This window comes from Ostrinia furnacalis, unplaced genomic scaffold, assembly GCF_004193835.3.
Source record: "Ostrinia furnacalis isolate ACB-3 unplaced genomic scaffold, ASM419383v2 OfSCF2450, whole genome shotgun sequence".
Classification (NCBI taxonomy): Eukaryota; Metazoa; Arthropoda; class Insecta; order Lepidoptera; family Crambidae; genus Ostrinia; species Ostrinia furnacalis.
In genome coordinates, this window is record NW_021132689.1 from 689,483 (window position 1) to 712,322 (window position 22,840).

General features: G+C 42.2%; 2 protein-coding genes and 1 long non-coding RNA gene across 13 annotated transcripts in view; all 3 read left to right on the forward strand.

Annotated features, from left to right (window-relative positions):
- Rim (Rab3 interacting molecule) overlaps positions 1-22,840 on the forward strand; it is a 32,960-nt gene that overhangs the window by 1,771 nt on the left and 8,349 nt on the right. For 2 of the 11 annotated variants that reach the window (XM_028308596.1, XM_028308602.1), the window contains exons 2-19: positions 1,101-1,305; positions 1,389-1,866; positions 3,409-3,944; positions 4,345-4,561; positions 4,645-4,818; positions 5,069-5,202; positions 5,437-5,682; positions 5,766-5,903; positions 5,976-6,134; positions 6,510-6,596; positions 6,866-6,992; positions 7,556-7,686; positions 7,761-7,869; positions 8,383-8,575; positions 10,672-10,802; positions 10,882-11,028; positions 11,181-11,325; positions 13,509-13,671. In XM_028308596.1, coding sequence (XP_028164397.1) covers positions 1,101-1,305; positions 1,389-1,866; positions 3,409-3,944; positions 4,345-4,561; positions 4,645-4,818; positions 5,069-5,202; positions 5,437-5,682; positions 5,766-5,903; positions 5,976-6,134; positions 6,510-6,596; positions 6,866-6,992; positions 7,556-7,686; positions 7,761-7,869; positions 8,383-8,575; positions 10,672-10,802; positions 10,882-11,028; positions 11,181-11,325; positions 13,509-13,671 — 3,520 coding nt within the window. Of the gene's footprint in view, positions 1-1,100; positions 1,306-1,388; positions 1,867-2,522; positions 2,606-3,408; positions 3,945-4,344; positions 4,562-4,644; positions 4,819-5,068; positions 5,203-5,436; positions 5,683-5,765; positions 5,904-5,975; positions 6,135-6,509; positions 6,597-6,865; positions 6,993-7,555; positions 7,687-7,760; positions 7,870-8,382; positions 8,576-10,671; positions 10,803-10,881; positions 11,029-11,180; positions 11,326-11,787; positions 11,918-13,508; positions 13,672-22,840 lie in introns of all 11 variants that reach the window. The other 9 variants (XM_028308601.1, XM_028308603.1, XM_028308600.1 and 6 more) reach the window with 8 other exon arrangements.
- Positions 15,267-17,825, forward strand: LOC114355650 (uncharacterized). The gene is made up of 3 exons (XM_028308610.1): positions 15,267-15,892; positions 16,030-16,098; positions 16,199-17,825. Exons 1-3 carry the CDS (start codon positions 15,866-15,868, stop codon positions 16,463-16,465), a joined length of 363 nt encoding a protein of 120 aa, XP_028164411.1. The 5' UTR covers positions 15,267-15,865; the 3' UTR covers positions 16,466-17,825.
- LOC114355651 (uncharacterized) lies at positions 19,397-20,045 on the forward strand. The gene is made up of 2 exons (XR_003656127.1): positions 19,397-19,755; positions 19,895-20,045. It is a non-coding gene; the product is annotated as an uncharacterized LOC114355651 (long non-coding RNA).

Genomic DNA, 22,840 nt, shown 5'->3' on the forward strand with positions numbered 1-22,840 from the left:
ACAGACTCAAATCTTGATGGTAGTATGTTGCGATTGCATGACCACCTTCATAGAGCTATCGACTTAAATGTTTACGCGACTGGAATTATCCGTAAGCTTCTAAGTGCTTTAAAGTGAAGACTGACTGGAAGTGGAGTTTAGTGTGGACAGAAATCTTATGTATCATAAGCATGAGGCATAAAAAATAGGGCTGTATTTGAAGAATACGCGAATGTCAATCTTGTGAGCAATGAAGAATCAAAAAAATCGGGCGTCTATGCACGAATGGCACATCAAGCTATATCGTGGTATTTTAGGTGGTTTTATGTATAGCAGCTGTACTAAAATATTTTATGTGCCTGTTAAGCGTCACCACAAAAGGCTTTACAGCATGATTACATACAGAATGGAATAAGCACGAGTAACAAAGCTACCTACATTAAAAACAAAAATATTTTTGACGCACTAATTAATACCGTTTTCTGGCAAATAATACAAGCCAAATCAAATTAGACCAGATTCAATCAATTAATATGATCATGAATTCACTTAAGCTTAATAAAAAAAGCTAAAGTTAAGTTAAAGTTTAGAAATTAATAGATTCATATTAGGTAGAGCTGTTTTCATCCAAGAACTTTGGTATCAAACCTAGACCTACTTATTTAGTTGGTTTTTTAACGCGTCTAGCTTTTACCACCGATTGACCACAGGGAATAGTTGACCCAGAAAAGTTAAGTTCATTCAGTATTTTCGCGTCAGCTCTCTTCGATCAAATTGTACTCCCACGCAAAAAAAGGTACAACATACTTCATGAAAGTAAAGAACAAGTACGTGCCTGTACTGCCTGTGTCTGATACAATTCAGAGCACGTAGAGGGCCATGCAGGCGAGCCCGAGGGAATCCAACAGCGATCCACCTCGATAGACATCCCCGATTAATTGACTTGTCCCGCCTGCTCATTCTTATCACGTCTCCACTGTAAACCACAGGCTGAATCAGAATAAAACTTTAAAATCGAAAGCTTTCCATGTCTGTCTATAACTTTTGTAACGAACATAACGTTTTATGACTTTGAGTAGAGTTTGACTAAAAATGTTTAAATATTCACGTTTGATCATCAGACGCAAGCAAGATGAAGTTGCCGTGTTGGAGCAAACAATCCGCACCAGGAATGAGATGCAACGCGCGGCCGGAGTGGAATTAGCAGCCACCTGCCACATCTGTCTCAAGACCAAGTTCGCTGACGGAGTGGGGCACTCGTGCCACTACTGCAGAGTGAGGTGTTGCGCGCGTTGCGGCGGCAAAGTCACATTACGCTCTAATAAGGTAAACATAATTTTAATCGAAACGGCTAAAACTGCAAGTCTGGCGTCACAGAGTCACGTTACAAAATACTGGAAACATTACAGGTTATATGGGTCTGCATTCTATGCCGCAAGAAACAAGAACTCTTATCTAAAACTGGACAATGGATAAACAAAAACACCGGCCAAGATCCCATGTTATGGCGCATGGAATCGGATTTGCGCGGATTACCGCCTCAGGCCGACGCTTCCCTGGATAAGAGACCAAAGCTAGAACGAGCTCACAGTGCAGCGGAGAAAGAGAACCATCCCTTACAAAGATCAGGCAGCGCTCTGCGTCGGCAATACAGTCAGCAGGAGCCGCGCTGCTACGGGGAGCTGGAAGGTTTGGCCCGCACGCACCCGCACCTCGTGCACCCGCGGCAGAAGGCAGCGTACGGGGTAGAGGAGTCTATGCAACACCCGCCTTCGCACCTTCTGCCTCACCCGGGATCGCACCCGCCGATGCCCCCGCGGTCCTCGTCATCCGACGACGAGGTTCCCGAGTGCGTCTCTGACGAGAACGACGAATATCGCGACCGCGGTAAGTATGCACGCTGTTCTGTCGCCAACTACCCACTCCCGCAACCCTCGTCACAACCGAATCCTTTCAACCCGAGCTAATTTTGTTTGTCACCCCTAATACATACACAACACTACATAAAACATACAGACAACAATACAGAAAATATAAGTAAATGTTATCATAACACATTGCGTCCGGATCATATTCACAACGATAAAGTTAAGGTGTTCCGTGCGAGGTATTAAATAATTTTTAAGTACCTAGAATAGTTTCAGGTAAATAATTATGTTTAAGTTATTTAATAACATTTTTCACAGAAGTGGATAGTGTTGAGCACCTAAACTTATCTCTATGTGTACCCATCATGTCTACTCTCATGTACTCGTAGTTTACCTATGTTTCATCGTAACATCGACTTCCTCCTACGATTCAAGAAACACGTCTTCGATTCAACCAACCGTTTCTTTACAGACAATGACAGCTGTTGACGGGTTATGATGAGCATCAAATCTCGCACAAGTGATTGTGCTAGCTTTGAAGCCTTGTTTGTGATTGTTTACCACTTGTATGCAATGTGTGCCGCCGCGGGCGTCTTGTGTGCCCATATACGCGCCCGGTAGCCGCGCGCGAGCTGGCCCTCGGAGCGGCCTCACGACCTCCTCCCACTGTTGCAGGTAATAGAGATAGGAGCAGCTCCGAGAGCTCCAGGAGCCAGCGTCAGGCGATGTTAAACGAGAAAATGAAAAAGTTTTTATCGGTGAGGGCGTGATTTTCGGGAATATATGCGTTGTATTATATTGCTGAATTTAGATGTCTCGATATTCGTTAATGTTTTCACAAATGTACTTTTTCCTCTGGTCGACCAAATGTGATGGCTGTTTCAATCTATCTTTCAAATACTTACCATCATTTTCTAAAGAGATACATTTACATGTTTCAACTGGGGACGAGCTTAATCACCATTTTTTTATCAAGATTAAAGAACATTAAAACAGTAAATGTATTTCTTCATCCTATATGTACTGTTTTTAATTGTTTGAACCATACACTGTCAAACATTTTACGAATCTGAATCAATTCAGATTCACAGTAAAGTAAGAACTTACTAATAACCTACTTACAATTGTAATTTAATATGCATCTGTGGTTCAAGCAAAAGTCGCATGCCTGGGCGAAAAGAAGTGTACTTCATACCTTTTCTATAAAAATCCGTTAGATCTTGTGAAGGTGTTCTTTGTTTGATTGTTGTTTTGTAGGACTTGGATAAGTTGACACACGTTCTTTCCGCTTGTGCGTGATCACTGCTTTCAATTTATTTGTTTTTCATCTGGAGGGCGAGGCATCGGGTGCTATCATTGTGATTACAAAACAACACTCAATGTCATCCTACAAAATAAAATAACAAAAACTAAAAACACGTTTAACAACCATCGGTGCTGGAGTAAGAAGTTCCTTCTCTCTTCTTCGATATATCGGTTCCGGGCGCGTACGGGTGCGTAAGTCGTTCTACGGATGCAGACGTTGTAAGACTGGTCGCTATTGATGCCATATAATTCTTAGGACAACTTGAGGCGTGCGGGTCTCTCCGGCACCCCCACCTGCGCAGCACGAGCGTGGCCGTCAACAATTATTACAATTTGACTAACCATTCGCCGGGCGCTTACGAGGCAGAGGCGCGCGGCTTCGACGCGGCGCGCGCGGCGCCGGCCGGCGGCCGCAGCTTCGACTCCGTGACGGACTGCCGCTGGCGCGCGCGCGACGACGGCGAGGGCGCGTACCTGCGCCCGTACGCGCCGGACGAGGGCCCGCGCCCTGACAGAGCTGTATATAAGAGTGCCTACTTGTGGGAGGATTCTTCCGACAACAGACGCTTCACTGAGAGGAGAAAAAAGACTGTACGCTTTGATGGGCACGAAGGTGCAGCCACCTTCCCCAGAGGCGGTCGAGACGCCTCCGGCGCGCCCCAGGACTGGGCCTCTCTTCGCTGGGAATCTGAACGACAAACCAGCCAAGATTCTGCAACCAAAGACTCGGGCATCGATACCTCTAGCACCTTCACATCGAGTGAAGATTCAAACAGAGGCGATTGCCCTAAGGTACACATCATTATTCCCTAGTCAAAGACTTTTTTGCAACAGCCGCTGTAGAAAACATTCGATAAATCCACCAATCTAAACAAAACAATATTATGGGGCAACTAAAAGCGCATTCATAAATACATTTCAATGTAGATAGTTGATTGTATAAACGGGTTGTGGTCTATGTGTTTGGCTGTCGCATGATTGCATTGACGGGCATGCAACGGTTAACTTCTGACTGAATGTGCACCTTCGTATTTTGCCGTACACCCCTCGCCAAATTGCTGAGTAAAATTTCGATAACTCTTCTTCTGTCTTAAATTATCTATTGACATAATTATTCAAAAAATAATTCGTTCTTTTGAATTTTAGAAAATATTTGCATTTCACTATAAAGTGTTGACGTTGGTGTGAACAGTTCCCGCAAAGCTGGCAGGTGTCAGCCGACGGCAGCCGAATGATCGGGCACATGGTGTTACGCAAAAGCGTGGTGGAAGGTAGTTCCCACTCCTCCGCTGCTATACTAGGGCTCAAAGTCGTTGGAGGGAAACTGCTGCCCGATGGGATGCGAGGAGCTGTAGTTGAAAAGGTCAAGAAGGGTTCTATAGCTGACTTAGAAGGACAACTTAGGATAGGTAAGTTGATTAAACCGCACGTTCGCCATTAAAATATTTTTAAAGAAATAAAATAATAAATCCATACATTTTATTTGTGCCAGGAGATGAAGTTTTACAATGGAATGGAGTACCTCTTCAAGGTCGTAGCGCCGAGGAGGTCGCGGCGGTGGTGGCAGACAGCAAGCACGATTCGCATGTAGAGTTGGTGGTGTCGCGCCCGCTGGCTTCTTCTCGATCTTCGGCACAGCCTTGGAGGACTCATAAAGGTAATTTAGGTTCGTATATACTGTTCTTATATTTCACATAGAAAATAGCAAAAACGCATTACATAATATTTCTTGTTTGATAATATTATGTAATTAATTATAATTTTCTTTTCCATCTTGACAATAACTTCAGCATACCAACGCAGAACTTTTGCTGTTTCCCATATTCAGCATCATTCTTATATCTAGCAGTCTTCTTTTTAAATACGAGGGCATATTTTATATACTCGCAACTTCAGCTGTTCTGTTTTGTATGCAGAGGTATACACGGAAGTGATGGGCGGGTGCGAAAAGCCGAGTGTCCTTGTCACGTCTCCTGGCTCTCCCGACGTGCACGCGCGTAGACGCCCGAGGCACAATCATCACAACGCTAACGTGGCAGGGCGCATACAGGTATGTAAAAATAATTTTGCATTAAGACATCTTCGCTCGCAGCTGCTATTCTGTCATCTTTGATATTATATGATATTTTCTGACATCAAAGCCGATTGCAATAAATTATGACTGTGTTGGGATAGTTTCTGAACCTCAAAACCTCATCAAATTTAGCAACTTTTCTTCATCCCCATTGGTATGCAATACCTACTACCTACTTATAGCTTTAGTAAATATCGACTATTTCCACAGCTGAAGATATATTTCGACATCAGTGCTCTTCAGCTGCTGGTCACGGTGGTCTCAGCGAGCGGGCTCACGCCTCGAGCAGACGGCTCTCCTCGGTGTCCTTACGCGAAGATATTCCTTCTGCCGGACAAGAGCGAAAAGAGCAAACGCAGAACAAAGACTCTGGCCAATACCCTGGAACCACGATGGAACCAAACTTTCGTGTACTGCGGCATCAGAATCACTGACATCAAAAAACGAACTTTAGAGGTACCATAATAACACTCTTGTTCTTATTAAGACAAACACATTATAGATGGTGTGGTGATATTGACTTTGTCCATTTTTCTCAGGTCACCGTCTGGGATTTAAATCGTTACGGCCCAAACGATTTTCTCGGCGAAGTCCTCCTCGACCTCGATAACATTGTGATGAACCACGAACCGAACTGGTACACGCTGAAGCCTCACGAAGAGACTGCGAGTTTTAGTGTAAGTATTACCCTTAACTTCAGCTCAAGCATATGTTAGAAAGGTAAGTGCAATAGCTTACTTGCTTTACAGAGATACCGCGAGGAGGAGGCGGACGGAGAGCACCTGTCACCTCCCTCTACGTCCACGTCGCGACTGTCCGACTCGGACACGCCCAGCGAGTGTGACCTCCGCCGACACCACTCACTCTCCAGTCTCGCTTCTAGTTCCAGCCCGCCGCCCCCTCACGAGGTACCAACTCCATTTCGGTTATCAGAAGATCAAGTTCATAAGCTGGTGACTGATCCTGATCATTTGAACATAAAGCAACATAGTGTCAATTGGATCCGTCTGTACCTAGTTACTAACCCATCGATCTGCTTGCCGCTAGCTCTGGGTAGAATAGGATTGTTCTCGATTTTAAGATACGAGTAATCCGATGAGGTACATGCTCGTTGTATTACGTCACATGAAATGTTCAGATCAGTCATCAGCTTTATGAAGGTCAATGTAAAATCCGATCTCTTCTTGACTTGAGAGTAGTAAGTACAAATACTTTGAATTCAATATGTTGTGTATTTTTATGAACGCGTACGGATGTGTTCCTAATATAATTATTTTTCACAGCGAATGGACATGGACGGAAATCGTAATAATCGACGAGACATGTCTCCGGCGGGTCGCGTGCGCGCCGCTGGAATGTCCAGAGAAAGGGTATGTGCAAAAAATTGTAAATTATTAAAATTCAGAGAGTCGATTTTTGAGTTCATCAAATCATTATTTTGAAATAATAGAAAAAAGTTAAAAAAAACGGAAGAATTTTAGTGCCTAACCTAGTCATAATTATGACACTTTATAGAGTTCAACTGATCCCATCGTTTCCTAGTATTCGATAATGAATATTTAAAAAACTAGAAAGTTAGAGTGGTAAAGGTGACGTTCAAGAATCGACTCCCTGAGTGAGTTTGCGTGTGTACACACAGAGCGCGGGCTACAGCGTGGCGCGCTCGCAGTCGGCGGCGGGCGTGGCGCGGCCGCAGCGCGCGCGCAGCAAGTCGCCGCGCCGCTCGCTGTCGCCGCCCGCGGACCGCGACCCCTGGCGATACTCAGGTGCCGCACTCGGCGCCGACTCGACTCTACTCACCAATCGAGATCACCGGCATCCGAAATACCCTCTGCCGAACCACCCAATCCGATTGGTCCGTGGATGTCGATCAAAGCGGGACCGAACCCCGCACGGAACACTTCCATCGAGAAACGCACGTTCTCTCGTTGCGTCCGCTCATCACCACTTTACTGCAACTTACTGTTTTGACTTCCTCGCTCTTATTCCACTTTATCTTTTATTTCACGCATCTTCCGCTGACCTTGTCCTTCTACCTGATAAGTGCACGCTGTCACTTGGTCGTATGTAACGTACGCCGCGTCCACGTTGCGACTTTTCTCGTGGACGCCGCGTACACAATCATGATTCCATCTCATAAGATTTCAACGATTGCATGATGTTTTGAAACTGATAAATTTCTACTTGAATTAAAACGGACTGCGCAATTTTCCCAGTTTTCGTATCTTTTCTGACGTAACACTTCATACTTCATATCGTCCGTTTTACTTGAATATCATCGGATGCCATGTCTCAATTCGCGGGCACAGCACAACTGGTAATATTTCAGTAGGCGAGGATAGAGGCGACGTGTCGCGGCTGCCGACGCACGCGTACGCGCCGCGCTTCCAGTCGCGCTCGGCCACGGCCACGCCCACCACTAGCCCCAAGAAGCGCCAGCTGCCACAAATTCCCCACCAGGTACGTTCCAATTTAAGCACAAGTGATTGGTTTCGGTGAAGATGATCTAATTGATTTCTTGTTTGGTTGTGTAGAGTGGCCAGAGGGCAGTGCGGGCGCAAGTGTCTGCGGACCTGGAGGAACGTAAGTGGATCGCCCCGCATCACATTGGCGCCACACTCACCTACCGCAGCACGCCGCAAGGTCAATACACGCACACCCTGCCCAGTGCCTTGTTCACTCACTTTGTGATCTTGTAACATACAAATATTCGTTAATCGGCTAGCGAAGCAAACGCACTGATCACAATACCACGCAATTCGTTTTCTTCAAAAACGATAAGAGAGCGACAGGTCCAACATAACTAATCAAATATCATTTAGCTTTCATCACATATTAGTGAATTAGTGCAAAAAAATAGGTGGTAGGCAGGCATGCCTATGAAATTGCTGAAATTTCTCAATAATTCTAGCGGTCATATTTCTTACTATTTAATTTTTTTAGTGTGAAAGATCTTTAAAATAACAGGATTTTAAAAACCATTACGCAATATTAGGGCATAATAATAGAAGTACAAGTTATATGATTATTCCTAAAAAATAAAAATACATAAGTACAAAGCTGCAATTTCGTAGACAAGCACTGAATAGCAGAGTAGTGGAATGAATTTTTGTGTGGTCACAATACAGCAATACAATTATTTACCTTTCGGTGTAGGTTGGGAGCGGCACTACGCGGGCCTGTCAGACTCCGAGCTGGCCGCGCGCGGGGGCACGGGCTGGGCGCCGCCGCGCCGCCGCCTCTCGCCGGACGCCGCCGCCGCCGACTCCGACCTCGAGTCCGTGGCCTCGGTCACCTCTAGCGCCTTCAGCACGCAGTCCGAGAGGCCGCGGCCCACGCGAATGCTCAGGTACCAGATCCGATAGCACGGTCCCGTAGATGTCTTTGGAGGTATTCGAATTTCAATACATAATTAATTCTTCTGCATAATATGGCCCTTTGTCCATCTTGTCCCAGAAGAATTCGAAATACAAGTTTAACGTTGATGAGAGGACTGTAAAAAATATCGTTTTTAGCATACATATTATTATGTGAACAGGAATTCGAATGTTTCAAAAATACGTCTCCAGTTTGAATTCCCTGAGAATATCCACAAAGGAGTAGGCCTCAAGACTGCAGAACTCAATACTCGTTCCCGTTTTGCAGCCGGCGACGAATACTTCCTCCGAACAGTACATCTTCCTCTTGCGATAGCGCTACCCCTGTCCCTAATCACTATCGCTGCGAGCGGCTCCCTCGCCGTCTTCTGCCGTACGTGTGCATACCGGCGAATGCGGAGCGCGCGGTGCGGCGGCGGCTGCGGCCCCGCGGGGACCCCGCGCCCGTCCCGCCCCCGCACCGCGCCCGCCCCTCTCGCCGCCTGCGCCGCTTACTAGCCCGGAGCCGCTCGGCCGGCTCCACTAGAGACTACCCCTATCGCCACGCTTACGAACGAAGTCACAGCTGCCCCGAATACCCCGTCCGCGTCGACACATACAAAATAACAGAGAACCGAAAAGACTACATATTCCAAATAGCTCTACCTCGCTCGATTAAACATACACATAACGTTTCTAGCGTGACCGTGAACAGGGAACAGAGGAAGGTCGTACCGATGAATCTGACGCACTACAGTCAACCCATGCCGCCTAGAGCGCAAGTGAACCAGCTCAGAAGGAACTTCCAACCCAGACAGGAGCCGATACCTTGGCATTCTATGCGTCCGATGTCATTAGATTGTTATCACTATCAAGCGCAAAATTCAAAAGAACTAAAACGAAGAAGATTGCCAAATATTCAGCAGTTACAAAATGATCGAATTAGATCTCTACCTGATATACCAGCGGTGACTGTAGATAATATTAGATGCGATAAATTTAATAATTTCGTCGCAGCTGGGAGTAGTTTCGAACACGTAACACAAAACGAAGAAACTACCAAATATCATGGTTATGATAGCGATGGCAGCGAAGCTGAAACTACTATCCATGTTAGTATTGAGAAACAAAATAGTTTCGAAAACGCTAAAGCGGATAAATGCGATTTTGGATATGACTTAGGAAGTAGAAATCGTAGGTCTTCAATGTCCAGCATCATGGCAAACAATAATCGAAAGAAATTTCTCTCCCTTGATTTAAGGTCTAGCTACGAGCCAAAAGTTTCAATGCAGTCACAATCATTAGATATACCAGTTGGTGATGAACCCAAATGTGTGCCTAAATTGTTGACGCCAAAAAGAATTTCCGAAAATAACGCCAACCAAAATAATTCTGAATGTAATACTGTTCATAAAGTAACCAATAAAAAAGACGCAAAAGCAAAAGACACAACCAGCAAACGTCGACGTCATTCGGATTCTTTAGTAATGTTAAAATCTTCACCTGAAAGTCTAACAACGCCAGAAGACATACGAGGTCTTTTTAAAAAAATGAGTATTACATCATTCAGTATTTCAGAATCCGTAAACCACACAGATAAATCTAACAAAAAACATGGCAACGTTAGCATTAATGAAATACCAACTTTCCAAGAATACTGCTCGCCTTCTTCTTTGTTTCCGCAATGTAGCTTTGACTTACCTTCAATAAAACCTTTACCATCTATTATTAAGAAAGCTCGTACCCGATCTCATTCTTTAGCATCTACTGACCATTTAGATCATGAAATAAGTATGATGGCTAATACTATGTTTATTGCTCTTTCTCCTCCAAACCTCGGCTCGCCCCGTCGCGTGCTCACTCCTGTCGCCTCACACCTGCCACTCGATGACATCCATCACGACTCACATATCGCGGCGCCGTTATCGCACTCGCCGGATCAACCGCCCGCCGCCACTGAAACGTCAACTGCGCAATCCGTGGCGCAACGCATCTGCGACCGGGTCAACGCGGAACACAACAAAACACAATCGGCTGCGGCGAAAAAACAACGGGGGAAACCTGCATCACGCCGGGGATCGAAACGCAGCAACGACTATGGCGGGCGCGACAACGGGCGCGGCAACAACCAGCCGCAGCCGCTGGAGCGCCGCGAGTCCCGGCGCGGCCAGTTCACGCGCAGCCTGAGCAACGCTGACGTACCTCCAGATGAAAAAGCAGGTAAATAACACTTATATTTCAGGAATTTGCAGGACGCAAAGGTTAATAGCAATTAACTGATGTTTTCTTCCACATCAAGATGGAAGTCTCAGCGACACGGCTCTGGGCGGAGCCGGTGAACTGGAACCGGTCAGCGATGACGTGCTACTGAAGGCTGAACCACGAGACTACTTCGGTCCCGGGATGGGCAAGAAGAGTAACTCGACATCCCAGCTGTCAGCTACAGGTGATTCTTATTGCATCCCACACCATCATCTACTCGCACCACCCCACACTCCCGGTCAGTCTTTCTGCAACGAAATTTACTGAATTGCAAAAAGGCTGGCTTCCGTTAGAAGTATATAACTTATGTTTGTGTATTAATAAAATGATCGACAGGACGAAAACGGAGGTTAGGTTTCGGTAAACGTGGGAAAAATTCGTTTACGGTACAACGCAGCGAGGAGGTGGTGCCCGGCGAAATGCGCGGCGCCGGCGGGGTGTCGCGCGCCTCCTCCGCCTCCAGCGAGAACGACGACGACAGGTTCGCGGCGTCAGCCGGCGACATTGACACAATAGTGCCTCGGGCGGCGGTAGCTCTCGCGACGCGCGTCCTAACTCGACAATCCGATCGCGGTCCGCTGACAAAACTGACTAATGCCAAGTTGTGTACTCGATACACAGCATGTCCAAGACAACACGACAACTTTAGAGGAATGTGCGATGTCGCTTTTGTGGAATTAGTTAACGTAGTGCTTTAACTGGTAAATGTAAATGCTTCCAAAGAGCGAACAAAGACGAAACTAGTTCTAGCCGTCTAGTAAAATATGGATTTGAAAACGACGCTACATCATCCACTGTAAATAATTAATAGTGTATTCGCTATCACTGACGCCAATGAGAGTTTAAGTTTAGTTAATGAGTTAAGCGATATGCCGCATCGGCCGCTCGCGGTGGCGGGGCGGCCGGCGCGGCACTGAGCCACTGACGTGTGTTGGTGAGGCAGCGCGCGCGGGCCGCGCGGAGGCGGGCGGCGCGCGGCGCAAGCGGTCGGGGCCCGCCACCACGACGTTCCAGCGCTCGCACGAGGTGTGCGCCGCGAGCCTCGTCTCCATATCTAGCTCGGAAGGATCCTCGTAAGTCGCTCGCTCTTCCGCTCGTTTGCGCTGCAGACCGCCGAGTGCTCGCCGAACTCGATTCTTGTATGTGTGCATCGATGTTGCTCGCGTCTTCTACTCTGCCCCTCTCTGTGTGCCTCTCGTCTTGTACAAACGCATGATGCCGGTATTTATTGGTGTTTTCACTTCATTCTATTTTCTGTTCAGCACGCACGAGTCTTCTCTCGCATAGGCAACGCACTCTCTCGATTCCTTCAGACTATTTTCGATGATAGATTATGTCGGTGGTTTTCCACATTTCTATTTTCAGTCGGGTTGTCGATACGAAATGGAACCGGAGTGCTATAGCCGACGCCAAGTGTGATTGGACGATAAATGTTGCCTGACAGCCTTAAAGTGTTTGCACTTATTTTATTATTTTAAATCGTATGACAAATACTGAATTTTGTCTCGACGTACACACACCCGCCACAACACCCATGCATGTTTTACTGGACAATCACATCATCTTTTTTTATTGGTAGTAAAATTCAACGAGAAATAAATAAAACAAAATTCCAAAAATTAGGAAGATATTATTCATAGAGGCACGTAACTTTACACCATAAATAAAATCTATAATTTCTGACTTAATAAATATCCGAGCAAAACTTACGTTTACTTTCAAATAGTGCAACGCCTACAACTATTGTATAATATTATATCATTATATCCACTTTAATTATGACCCGACCCCACAACTATGATTTAATTTTGTAACATAGCACGTAAAATATAATTGACTATCTAATACCCTCTTGACCTGGATAATTTATAACATCTATTAGGTTTGTATTGATCTAACTTTGACCTCTATAACTTAGCAACAAACCATTCTATAGTGATTCTTTAGCACCTATAAAATTTATTCTACTAGATGTCTTGAAATTTTTCTATATACATAGTTACCTAATTTCCACGTTTTACCTAACTTTTATCACTCGATGCATCCGAAAGACTACCGCCCTCTTCTTCACTATTGTATCAATGTTGTCATATTGTAATATTTATACCTAATCTATTCTCCTTTAGTAGTTGAGAGAAGATGTCTGGTGAATTAATATTTTCATTTAACAACCCATAGATTACTTTAGAAGTTGTATCTGACATAAAAATCCTATCTTTTTCGCTACTTTCCGTTATGCATTGGGTCATACCGCATTATGAGTTACAAAGCAAAAAGAACTATGAAAATATATTTTTAAATATCAGTTTTGTAAATTTTTAAAAGAAATAAGTTTTCAAATAGTAGAAATTATTTAAAGCATAACTTCAGCTTGAACCCGATGCATAACATTAAGACGTAAGTTATTCACTTTCAATTAATCACTATTTAAAATTCTCAGTGTTAGATAAATGTGTCTTATCAAAATATAAAGTCAACGAAGGTAGTAATCATGGACACGTTAAAGCGCTTTTTATGTATAAAGTTATTTAGCATGCAGTAAAATCCCTTGAATTCAAGTCGACCGTAGATTGAAAGCCGGGTTGTGATAATGTATCGTGAAGTTTATGTAATGAATAGATTTGGAGATTTTGGTAGGTATTATCGAACCCCCAAAATTGGCAGATGGTCCCCTGGCATGCGGGGGTCGGGGTCGTCGGACGGCGGGGGTCTGTCGGACTTCATTGACGGCCTGGGCCCGGGCCAACTCGTGGGCAGGCAGCTACTTGGAGCGCCCACTCTGGGAGACGTCCAACTATCAATGTGTTATCAAAAAGGATTCCTTGAGGTAAGCATTAAAGCTGGATTTGCAATACTTTCGGCTGTCTAGACGTGATTAAACCATGTGAATTATGGGATGAATATTACAGGCGTGACCTACTTGGCAATAGCCTTCTCGACTTCTCGGGATCGTTACGGAAATTGTTATTTTTTTGGCAGAATTGGAGCGCAACTAATGTTGTATGAATTTTGGAATAACGACCCAACTGCCTGCCTGAAATAAGAATATTTGTTTAGATAGAAAGCTACAGTGTTCCCGAGGATCATTTTATATTATGGGACTATAAACAGTTCCCAAAGGGCGCACACTTAATTTATGATGACAAAACAATATCACGGCGCGAAAATACTGTTACTTTTAAGAGCCATTTCACAAAAATATTCCGCGCGAATTTAGGTAAAAGCTGTCAACGCAACGTCAAAAGAGTAAAAAGAACGCTGAAATGGACAAAAAAATCTTGAGCCGTGACCGTATTAAGACTTGATTTAAGTTATTAATTTTAAGGTAGAATGAGGTATTCAAACTTGATTAATTAATTTAAATTTTTAATAGAGTTTATTAAGTCTTTTATATTTATAAACACGAATAGGTATAATATGTAAAATATATATTAAGTACAAAATAAAGTTTTTCACAGACACAAAACCAGAGAGAGAGAGAGGATTGTCAGGAGCATCAAAATTTTAACACCAAAGTGTAAAAAGATGTATAAAAAGTGTCGCGACATTATAAATTCCAAACGGCGTCTAATTCGATCATTTGAATAGAATTTGGAAAGGCCTACACATTTGAGTAAACAATATTGCTTTAAGCAATTGATACAAAATTTAACCCCTCAAGCAAAATCGTTTTTGATGATGCAAGTACGAGTAAGTAAATCAGCTAAAGCCCGGTCTGTGAGCACGTAGAATTTTGTCCAATGACCCCAAGCTACCCATCCATATCACTCGCGCGTAATAAACTGTCAAAACGAAACTCTCCCATAGATTTTGTATGGCACTACAAGCAAGTGACGTCACTATTTTGTCAACCCAATTAAACTACTTTTTTCAATTATAATTCGAACAAAAATCAAAATTTACAGGTAATTTAAAATAATTAGGTTTTTAAGACCAGAATGAAGAGTCTTTTTAAAACAGTTGTGGTTTCGAATTATTTGGGTATGGTGTCAAACTGTCTATTATATTGCTGTCGCGACTGTGCGACAAAATTTTACGTGCTCGCAGACTAGATTATAGATTATATCACAGAGCATGGAATCGTCGCGCGCCGCCCGCTACTAGAGACGGCAGGAATAATAATAGCCGTAGCTGCAATTGCAATCAGACAGCGCCTATCAACCACAGTTCAGTCACGCATTTTAACCTTCTTCGGCCATGTATCTCGGCGCAGTAATGACTCCATAGAGCGTCTCGTAGTGCAGGGAAAAGTTGAGGGCACCAGACCACGTGGTAGATCACCAATGAGATGGACGGACCGGATCAAGGCCGCAACTAAGTGCTCGGTTAGCGAAAGTACCCGGAAAGCTGCAGTCCGCGAGGAATGGCGCCGTATTACGAAGAACATCACTCTGAATCGTGATTCAAGATGATGACCACGACCACTCTGACAAGAGTGTACCGACTGAGAAGAAGAGCTGCAATTGTGCGTTGCGCGCAGAGGTGCGCTCAAGCGGTCGCCAGTATCTATTCGATCGTTGTGGAGTGAAAGTCAACGAAAAAAGCATTAAAAATGCCTCATTGTGCTGTTATTTGGTGTTACAATCAAAGTGAAAACGTTAATAAACATAATTCTGGCGTATCATATTACAGGTAAGTAAGAAAACCCTACTTTTAGACTTTTTTAAAACTGTGATCCAGATGACATGTGTCCAGATGGTCAAGACTCGCTGTCATCCTATCTGGCCATGCGATAGTGATGTGGTTATGGTTGGGTGGCGTCATGTCGATAATGTGTGTTGGTGAACATGCAAATAGACTTTGAATTTTTTTTTAAATCCAGACAAATGCATGTTCTAATTAACGCATCTATAACAGAAACCTTACTTTTTTTTAGATTTCCTAATGATCCTTATATTAGCAACAGAAAAGTACAACTGGTTTCCACAAAAACATGATACGATATGCTCTGAGCACTTCGAGGCTGTAAGTTTCATAAAAAGGACTTCCAGAACTTACTTAACTTCTGATGCTATCCCAACATGAAACTCCACCCCATTATTAAAGAGGTAATAATTATTGCATATTTAATAACTAATTTTATTTTATTTTGTTGTAATAATGGAGTCGCGGATAGAAGCTATTATAAGGAAGGATTATTATTAAGCTATAATGAAATTTGTGCTAAAAAATATATATCTTTCAGATTAATTCACATTGTTCCACAAAGACTGTTGAAATTCATGACATTGCTGCACCAGCAAAACGTAGAAAGGTAATTTTAAGTAGACAAACAAGTATTTTTGAAAATTATATTATTCTAATTACTATTTTTTAGTTATTCGGAACTCTTCATTGATCTGTACTATTTTTAGATGTCTGGTGAAGATTCACTCGTAGAACCAGCCAAAGAAGCTATTCAAGATGGTATATCAAACACACAAGAAGAGACAACACCAAATATCCAAGACACACCACGCAGACGTAAATTGAAAATGTCTATATTGAGGGCTCAGCAAACCATTAAAAGGCAAACACTTCTAGTAAAACGACTGAGAGCAAACAATATAAGGTTATCAAAAAAAATTGCTAAAATGGAAAATATTATAAAATATCTACGAGAGAAATCTACTTATACATGATGAGGATATATTGACGTTACAGAGTACTAACGTAAAAAGTAATAATTTAACCTTCAATCTAAAAGGTGTTTACTCAAAGGAAGTTAAGTCTTTTGCATTAACTTTGCATTATTATTCGCCAGAGGCGTATAATTATGTGCGTGAAAAATTTAATACATGTCTGCCTCATCCAAGAACCATTCAAAAATGGTACCAAAGTGTCGATGCGAATGCTGGTTTTACTACAGAATCGTTAACGGCAATTACTTTGATACAGAAACAATCCGAACATAAGATTGTATTATGTAGTTTGACGTTAGACGAGATGGCTATCAGAAAGCGAGTTGAGTGGGAAGGGAAACAATTTCACGGCTACGTCGACATTGGTAGCAATATAAACAGGGATGACTTAAAAGAAGCAAAAGAGGCACTAGTATTTCTAGTAAATGCAATAAATGCAAATTGGAAAGTTCCCGTCGGTTTTTTCTTTGTGTGAATGGAGAACAAAGAGCAAATTTAGTTTTACAGTGCCTAAAACTGCTGCATGATACGGGCGTAGAAGTAGTTTCTCTTACATGTGATGGATGTCCAGCAAATGTCAGCATGTTGAGACAGTTGGGATGTAATTTTAATCCGGACGATATAAACACACATTTTGAGCATCCGGAAACAAAATTAAATGTATACGGTTTCCTCGATCCCTGTCACATGTTAAAATTAATAAGGAATGCCTTCCAATTTAACGAGATATTCGTAGACAAAGAAAATAGAAAAGTAAAATGGCAACATTTGAAAAATCTTCACAAGATCCAAGAAAAAGAGCAATTACATCTGGCGAATAAATTAGGCAAGGAACACATCAACTTTGAAATAAAAACAAAATGAAAGTTAAGTTAGCTAGTCAGTTATTTAGCAACAGTGTAGCGGATGCTTTGACATTTTTAAATATTAAAAATATAAAAAAAAATACCACAATATTGACTACTTTTTCTTTACTTAAAATAAAAGTATCGACTCCGTACCGCAGCACTTGTAATAAACTCTAAGACAATACGGATGCGTAGTCTATGTAAGCGTAAGTGTATTGGTGTGAGTAAATGGTGACGCTCACTAAGTGCCTATTTACACGTCCCGGTTGCCGGCTAACCGGCGCCGGGTATCCGGTGGTGAAGTGTATGGGCATGGTACGTAGCTTTCACATTTTCCGGCGTAATTAATCCGGCATGCCCATACATTCAGGACCGGCTATCTCAAGACAACTTAAGGAAGTTGTACATAAAGTGTACAAATTTTTTGAAAGGCGAAAAAATGACCGCGCATCGGCCGAATACGCAAACGACATTAATTTAGCAGAAACTGTTTCTGAAGCCACAGGTTTGTCTGAAACCAGCGTTAAAAAAATTATAAAAGAAGCTAGAACCATGGAAGCACAAGGCAGCACAGTGACTTTCAAATCACCACGGAAAAACCGTTTTCCTAAAAAAAGGATTGAAATGGACAGTTTTACGGAAGGTGTCATACGAAGAAAAATTTCACAATGGTATACTGTCAAAAAATGCATCCCGCCGTTGAGAAAGTTAAATGCGGAATTAAAACAAGAAAATATACTTCATTGCTCACGTGAATACTTAAGAAGGACAATACGTAGGTTTGGTTTCAAATATTTATCAAGCCAGTCAAAGAGGAAATTATTAATTGAACGTCACGACATAATGCGCCTGCGATGACATTACATCAGAGACATAAAAAAATACCGCCGAGAGGGTAAGGTAATAATTTTTCTCGACGAAACCTACGTGAATCAAAATCACGTGACACAAAAATGCTGGCAGTCTAATACAGAAAGCGGAACTATGCAAAACATCGGTAAAGGACCTCGTATTATAATTGTACACGCTGGCAGTCGCAATGGCTTTGTACCTAATGCTTTACTGATGTTCAAATCGCATTCCAAGACCGGTGATTATCATGGAGACATGAATGCCACAAATTTTCGAAAGTGGATCTATGAAAAACTGTTACCAAACATTCCTCCGAATCCTGTTATTGTAATGGACAACGCCGCTTACCATAGCATTCAGATCGATAAAAAAACTACAGTGAGTTCCCTGAAAAGCGGAATGCAGCAGTGGTTAGAACGGCGAGGNTTTTTTTTTTTTTTTTTTGAAGGGACGCGCGCTGGTAGCTTGAGTTGCTTTTCCAGCTTCACCGGGCAGAGTGGCGAGTACAGAAGGTACTCTAGCCGTTTGGCGATCGTCGGTGCGCGTGCCGACGAGGCCGAGTGTGGGCTTCGCGAAGCGAAGCCCAGGCTCGTCCGCGTCGGTCACAGACCGACGTTCGCGATCGGGCCGTATCAAGCATAATAAAAAATTATAAACAATAAAAGTAGTTCTGTCTATCTTTTTATTTACTCCTATATCACGTCACAAGCAAGCACAACTTATCGCAAGACTTATTCTGGCACACTTCTCTTCGTGTGTAGACGTGTGCTAGAATGACATTGCTACCTCGTCCCCGCCATCGTCTGTCACCCCGCGGGAAGGTCGCGCATGAGATTGCCGGACTATAGTGTGTCAGGATGTGGACAAGTAGCTGTACAAGTTCATAACGGGAAAGAATTGATTGGACCTTAAAACCGATATCTTTACGGTAAACTGTGCGTCTGACAAAAGTTATGTCATGGTGACAGATGACAGATCGTGTAGGTTCATCAAAAACAACAATGTTTGTGCGATTGCTAAACGACATGGGAACTTATATTACATGGTTTTTCGCTACAAAAACCAAGTGGCTAGTGTTGCAAAAGTAGTGGACAATAATCTCTATCAGTGGCACGAAAGGTTAGCGCACCAAAACTTCGAACATGTGAAAAAGTTACTTACGAAAAATGACATCAATGTGAACACAACTTCGTTGCCCAAGTGCGAAGGTTGTCTTCAAGGGAANTTAGAACGGCGAGGTGTTAAGTATGATAGCGCGATGCGTAAATGTGATCTAATGAAAATAATTGACGAGTAAAACACGGAGAAACAGTACACAATTGATAACATATTACAGGAAAATGGACATATCGTGCTTCGCTTGCCCCCATACCATCCGGATTTAAATCCAATAGAACTCGTGTGGTGGTACGTAAAAGTCGAGCTTGCAAGGACTTCCATTGATTCTAACTTGGATAAAAAGTTAAAAGATTTAGAATTGCTTTTTTCTAATTATTCGGTTGAACATTGGCGCGATTGTGATAATCACGTCATAAAAAACGAGGAAAAATATTATAATTCAGATAGAGTATGCGACGATGAAATGGACAGGTACGTTATTGTTTATTTTTAACATAATCGATTATTTTATTGATTTGACTGGGCAGAGTGCTCAAGTTAAAACTCTCAGAATCTGGTCTTTGTATGCGAAGTTGTTTGTTATTTTTGTAGTACATTTTTTTCTTTTTAGATTCATAATTCAACTGAATGAAAACGACGATGATGATGACGACGAAAGTGATGAAGAAGATCAAACAGAGAGTGAACAGGAAAGTGATATGGAAATTGATTTATAATAAAACATTCTATCATAATTTTAGTTTTTATAATTATTTGCACTCGAGCATAATAAAAAATTATAAACAATAAAAGTAGTTCTGTCTATCTTTTTATTTACTCCTATATCATATCACAAGCAAGCACAACTTATCGCAAGATTTATTCTGGCACACTTCTCTTCGTGTGTAGCCGTGTGCTACGAGGGNCAACGCAGCTTCTATTTAAAAATCCCAGAATTTCAAGGTGAAGTCACAATTAATTTCACAAGGTTATTAAACAGCATTTTCGATGTCTTAAACAGCCGATCAATAAGACCACCAGGGTGGAAAAGGGCTATATTTTCGGGAAACATTGGTTTGATGTATTCGAGCATATCTTCAGAATCTGATGCTGCCATCTGGGCAGAAATTCGTCGATTCCAGAAAAAGAACCGGCTTTGTAGGTCTTATTGTGGACATGACCAGTGCAATCTAATTATATAAAAATATTTGATAGATGGTACTAAACTTTAAAAACTAAACTGATTTCTGCTCCTCAATCGCGTTACAATCGCAAATCGATTGTGGGTTAAAATGGTATTCTACTATTATTTGACATTTGGACCAATGAACTCTCAGTGTCAATTTTGCTATTGAAGTACGATTGAGCAACAATACGTGTATAATTGTAACAATACGTGTAATATCTGTGGTGTTACCCAAGCAAATTGTTGGTGTTTGGATTAAAAAATCGACATGAGACCATCAGTGGTGTCTTTAAGGTGGCGTATTTTGGCGCTAGCAAATGCCAGAGAGCGAAGATGCGCCGTAAAACGCGTGCCTATATAAGGCGTACAGTGGATGCCTTAGAAGATTTGCCCGAGACGGAATTTATAAAAACTACTGTACTCACTCCGTATCTGACACAAGCGAGGACGTGAAGGGATGCGATATCCCCCAATTTAAAGGTTAGTAAAATGCTATTACCGAATTTTTTTAAGACCAAGTGGATAAGTAGATAAACAAATATAAATCTATTAAATAGGACATGCGACGTTTGTTTAATATAATATTTCGATTGCAGATACTAATTGCTCTCAGTTTCTACGAAACTGGGTCATACCAGACTCTGGTTGGCCAAAGTTTATTCCACCATGTGTCACAGACCACTGTCTCAAGGGCTGTGAGAAAAGTGACTGAGGCACTCAATAAGCCTGACATATTTAAAAGATATGTTGTCTGGCCCATGCAAAGGCAAGACAGGAACAAAATCAAGGCAAAGTAAGTAGACATCTTCTATGAAGATTTACATTTATTTATTGGTGTTTGAAATAGGTACTTACTTTATACTTGATGTTATAGGTTTTATAGATTCGGGATTCCCGGAGTGTTAGGCTGCATTAACGGCACTCATGTGGGTTATCCACGAGGAGAGATATTTCAACAGAAAGGGATACCATTCCCTAAATGTTATGATTGTAATACCAATAAACATTTAATTTAATTTAAAACTACATTCTAATTTAACAATTACTTATAGATATGTGATTCTGAATTGAATATCCTGTGTGTGGATGCAAGCAGCCCTGGGTCAGCCCACGACTCGAGTGTGTGGCAAAGCCATCCGATATATAATCACATGGAGTTATGTGATGCTGGAGAGCACGGGTATTTATTGGGTAATATATTGACATTCAAGAATGAAGAGCTTTATTTTGAAATAATTTGCAAACATTATTGATACTTTTAAAATGTTTAAGGTGATAGCGGATATCCACTAAGGATGTTCATGATGACTCCGATATTAAATACCATGGAAGGGACACCGGAGCATCACTTCTATCAGTTGCATGTGACTGCACGCAATTCAGTGGAGCGCTGCATTGGGGTGTTANAGGATATAGCAAAATTCCCACGGGAACGGGAGTTAGCGGGAAAAACATTTGTATGAAAAAATCTAAACCACGTAAGATAGATGAAGGGGGTAAAACGGGATCCACGCGTACGAAGTCGCGGGCGGCCGCTAGTAGTTAAATAAAATAGTTCACCAAAATTGGCAATTGAAGGAATTTGCGTTTGTCGCCACCATTATTTTTTTCAAACATTTTTTTCCAATAGCCTACAGTAGGTATCTACGGAATCGTTACAATCCGTATCGGCAAGGAGACTTTGATATCTCCATTCCTTGTCCAGCTCTGTTAAATCTACAGTAATTTGCGATGGAATGTGTTTTTTCGCGATTTCATACAATGATGTAGGGTGCAAATTAGCAGGGGTTTGCTTGACATAATTTCTATTCATGAAATTTAACGCCAATGTTTTAATTAATTCCTCAGTTTGAGTCTTCAATTCTGAGAATTTAGGATAATCAGTTTGAAACATGCAATTAAAATCATTAAACAGTCCAAGATCGTAATCTACAAAATGCATTTGGTTTTTTATCAAAGGGTTCTCCAAGGTTTGGAGAGTGAGGCGGTTTGCATGTCTTGGATCTTCAAAATTTACTATTCTCCGGTAACTCTTTAATGGATCCCACTGTTGCTGTGCTGCTAATTTAGCACACAGAAGCTCGTTAGCTCGCTATGTCACAATACGTGTTGGTCGCATTTTTCGTGTTGGAGCAGTTGGTGCACTGTGTACCTGTTATGACAGAATAATTTCTTAAAAAAAAATATATTTTTGTTTGCCGAAAGGAGATGGGAACAATTACGTACAAATCTGGGCCAAGATGTAACAAGATAAAAATTGTGTAAATTTAAAGCTTAAAATACTTTGCAGATGTTCACTAGAAATTATGCGTGTTTTGGCTATCTTAAAATCTGTACTTGCAGCTGCTGCGATTTCTGCAGATGTTATAGAGGTTTGCAGTCTGCGGCCTG

Excerpts from the sequence above, each read along its gene's own strand:
- LOC114355650 (XM_028308610.1), top strand. The coding sequence starts at position 15,866 with ATGAAACTCCACCCCATTATTAAAGAG. Across the intron at positions 15,893-16,029 it reads TCCACCCCATTATTAAAGAG|ATTAATTCACATTGTTCCAC; the intron begins GTAATAATTATT and ends TATATCTTTCAG. Across the intron at positions 16,099-16,198 it reads CACCAGCAAAACGTAGAAAG|ATGTCTGGTGAAGATTCACT; the intron begins GTAATTTTAAGT and ends TACTATTTTTAG.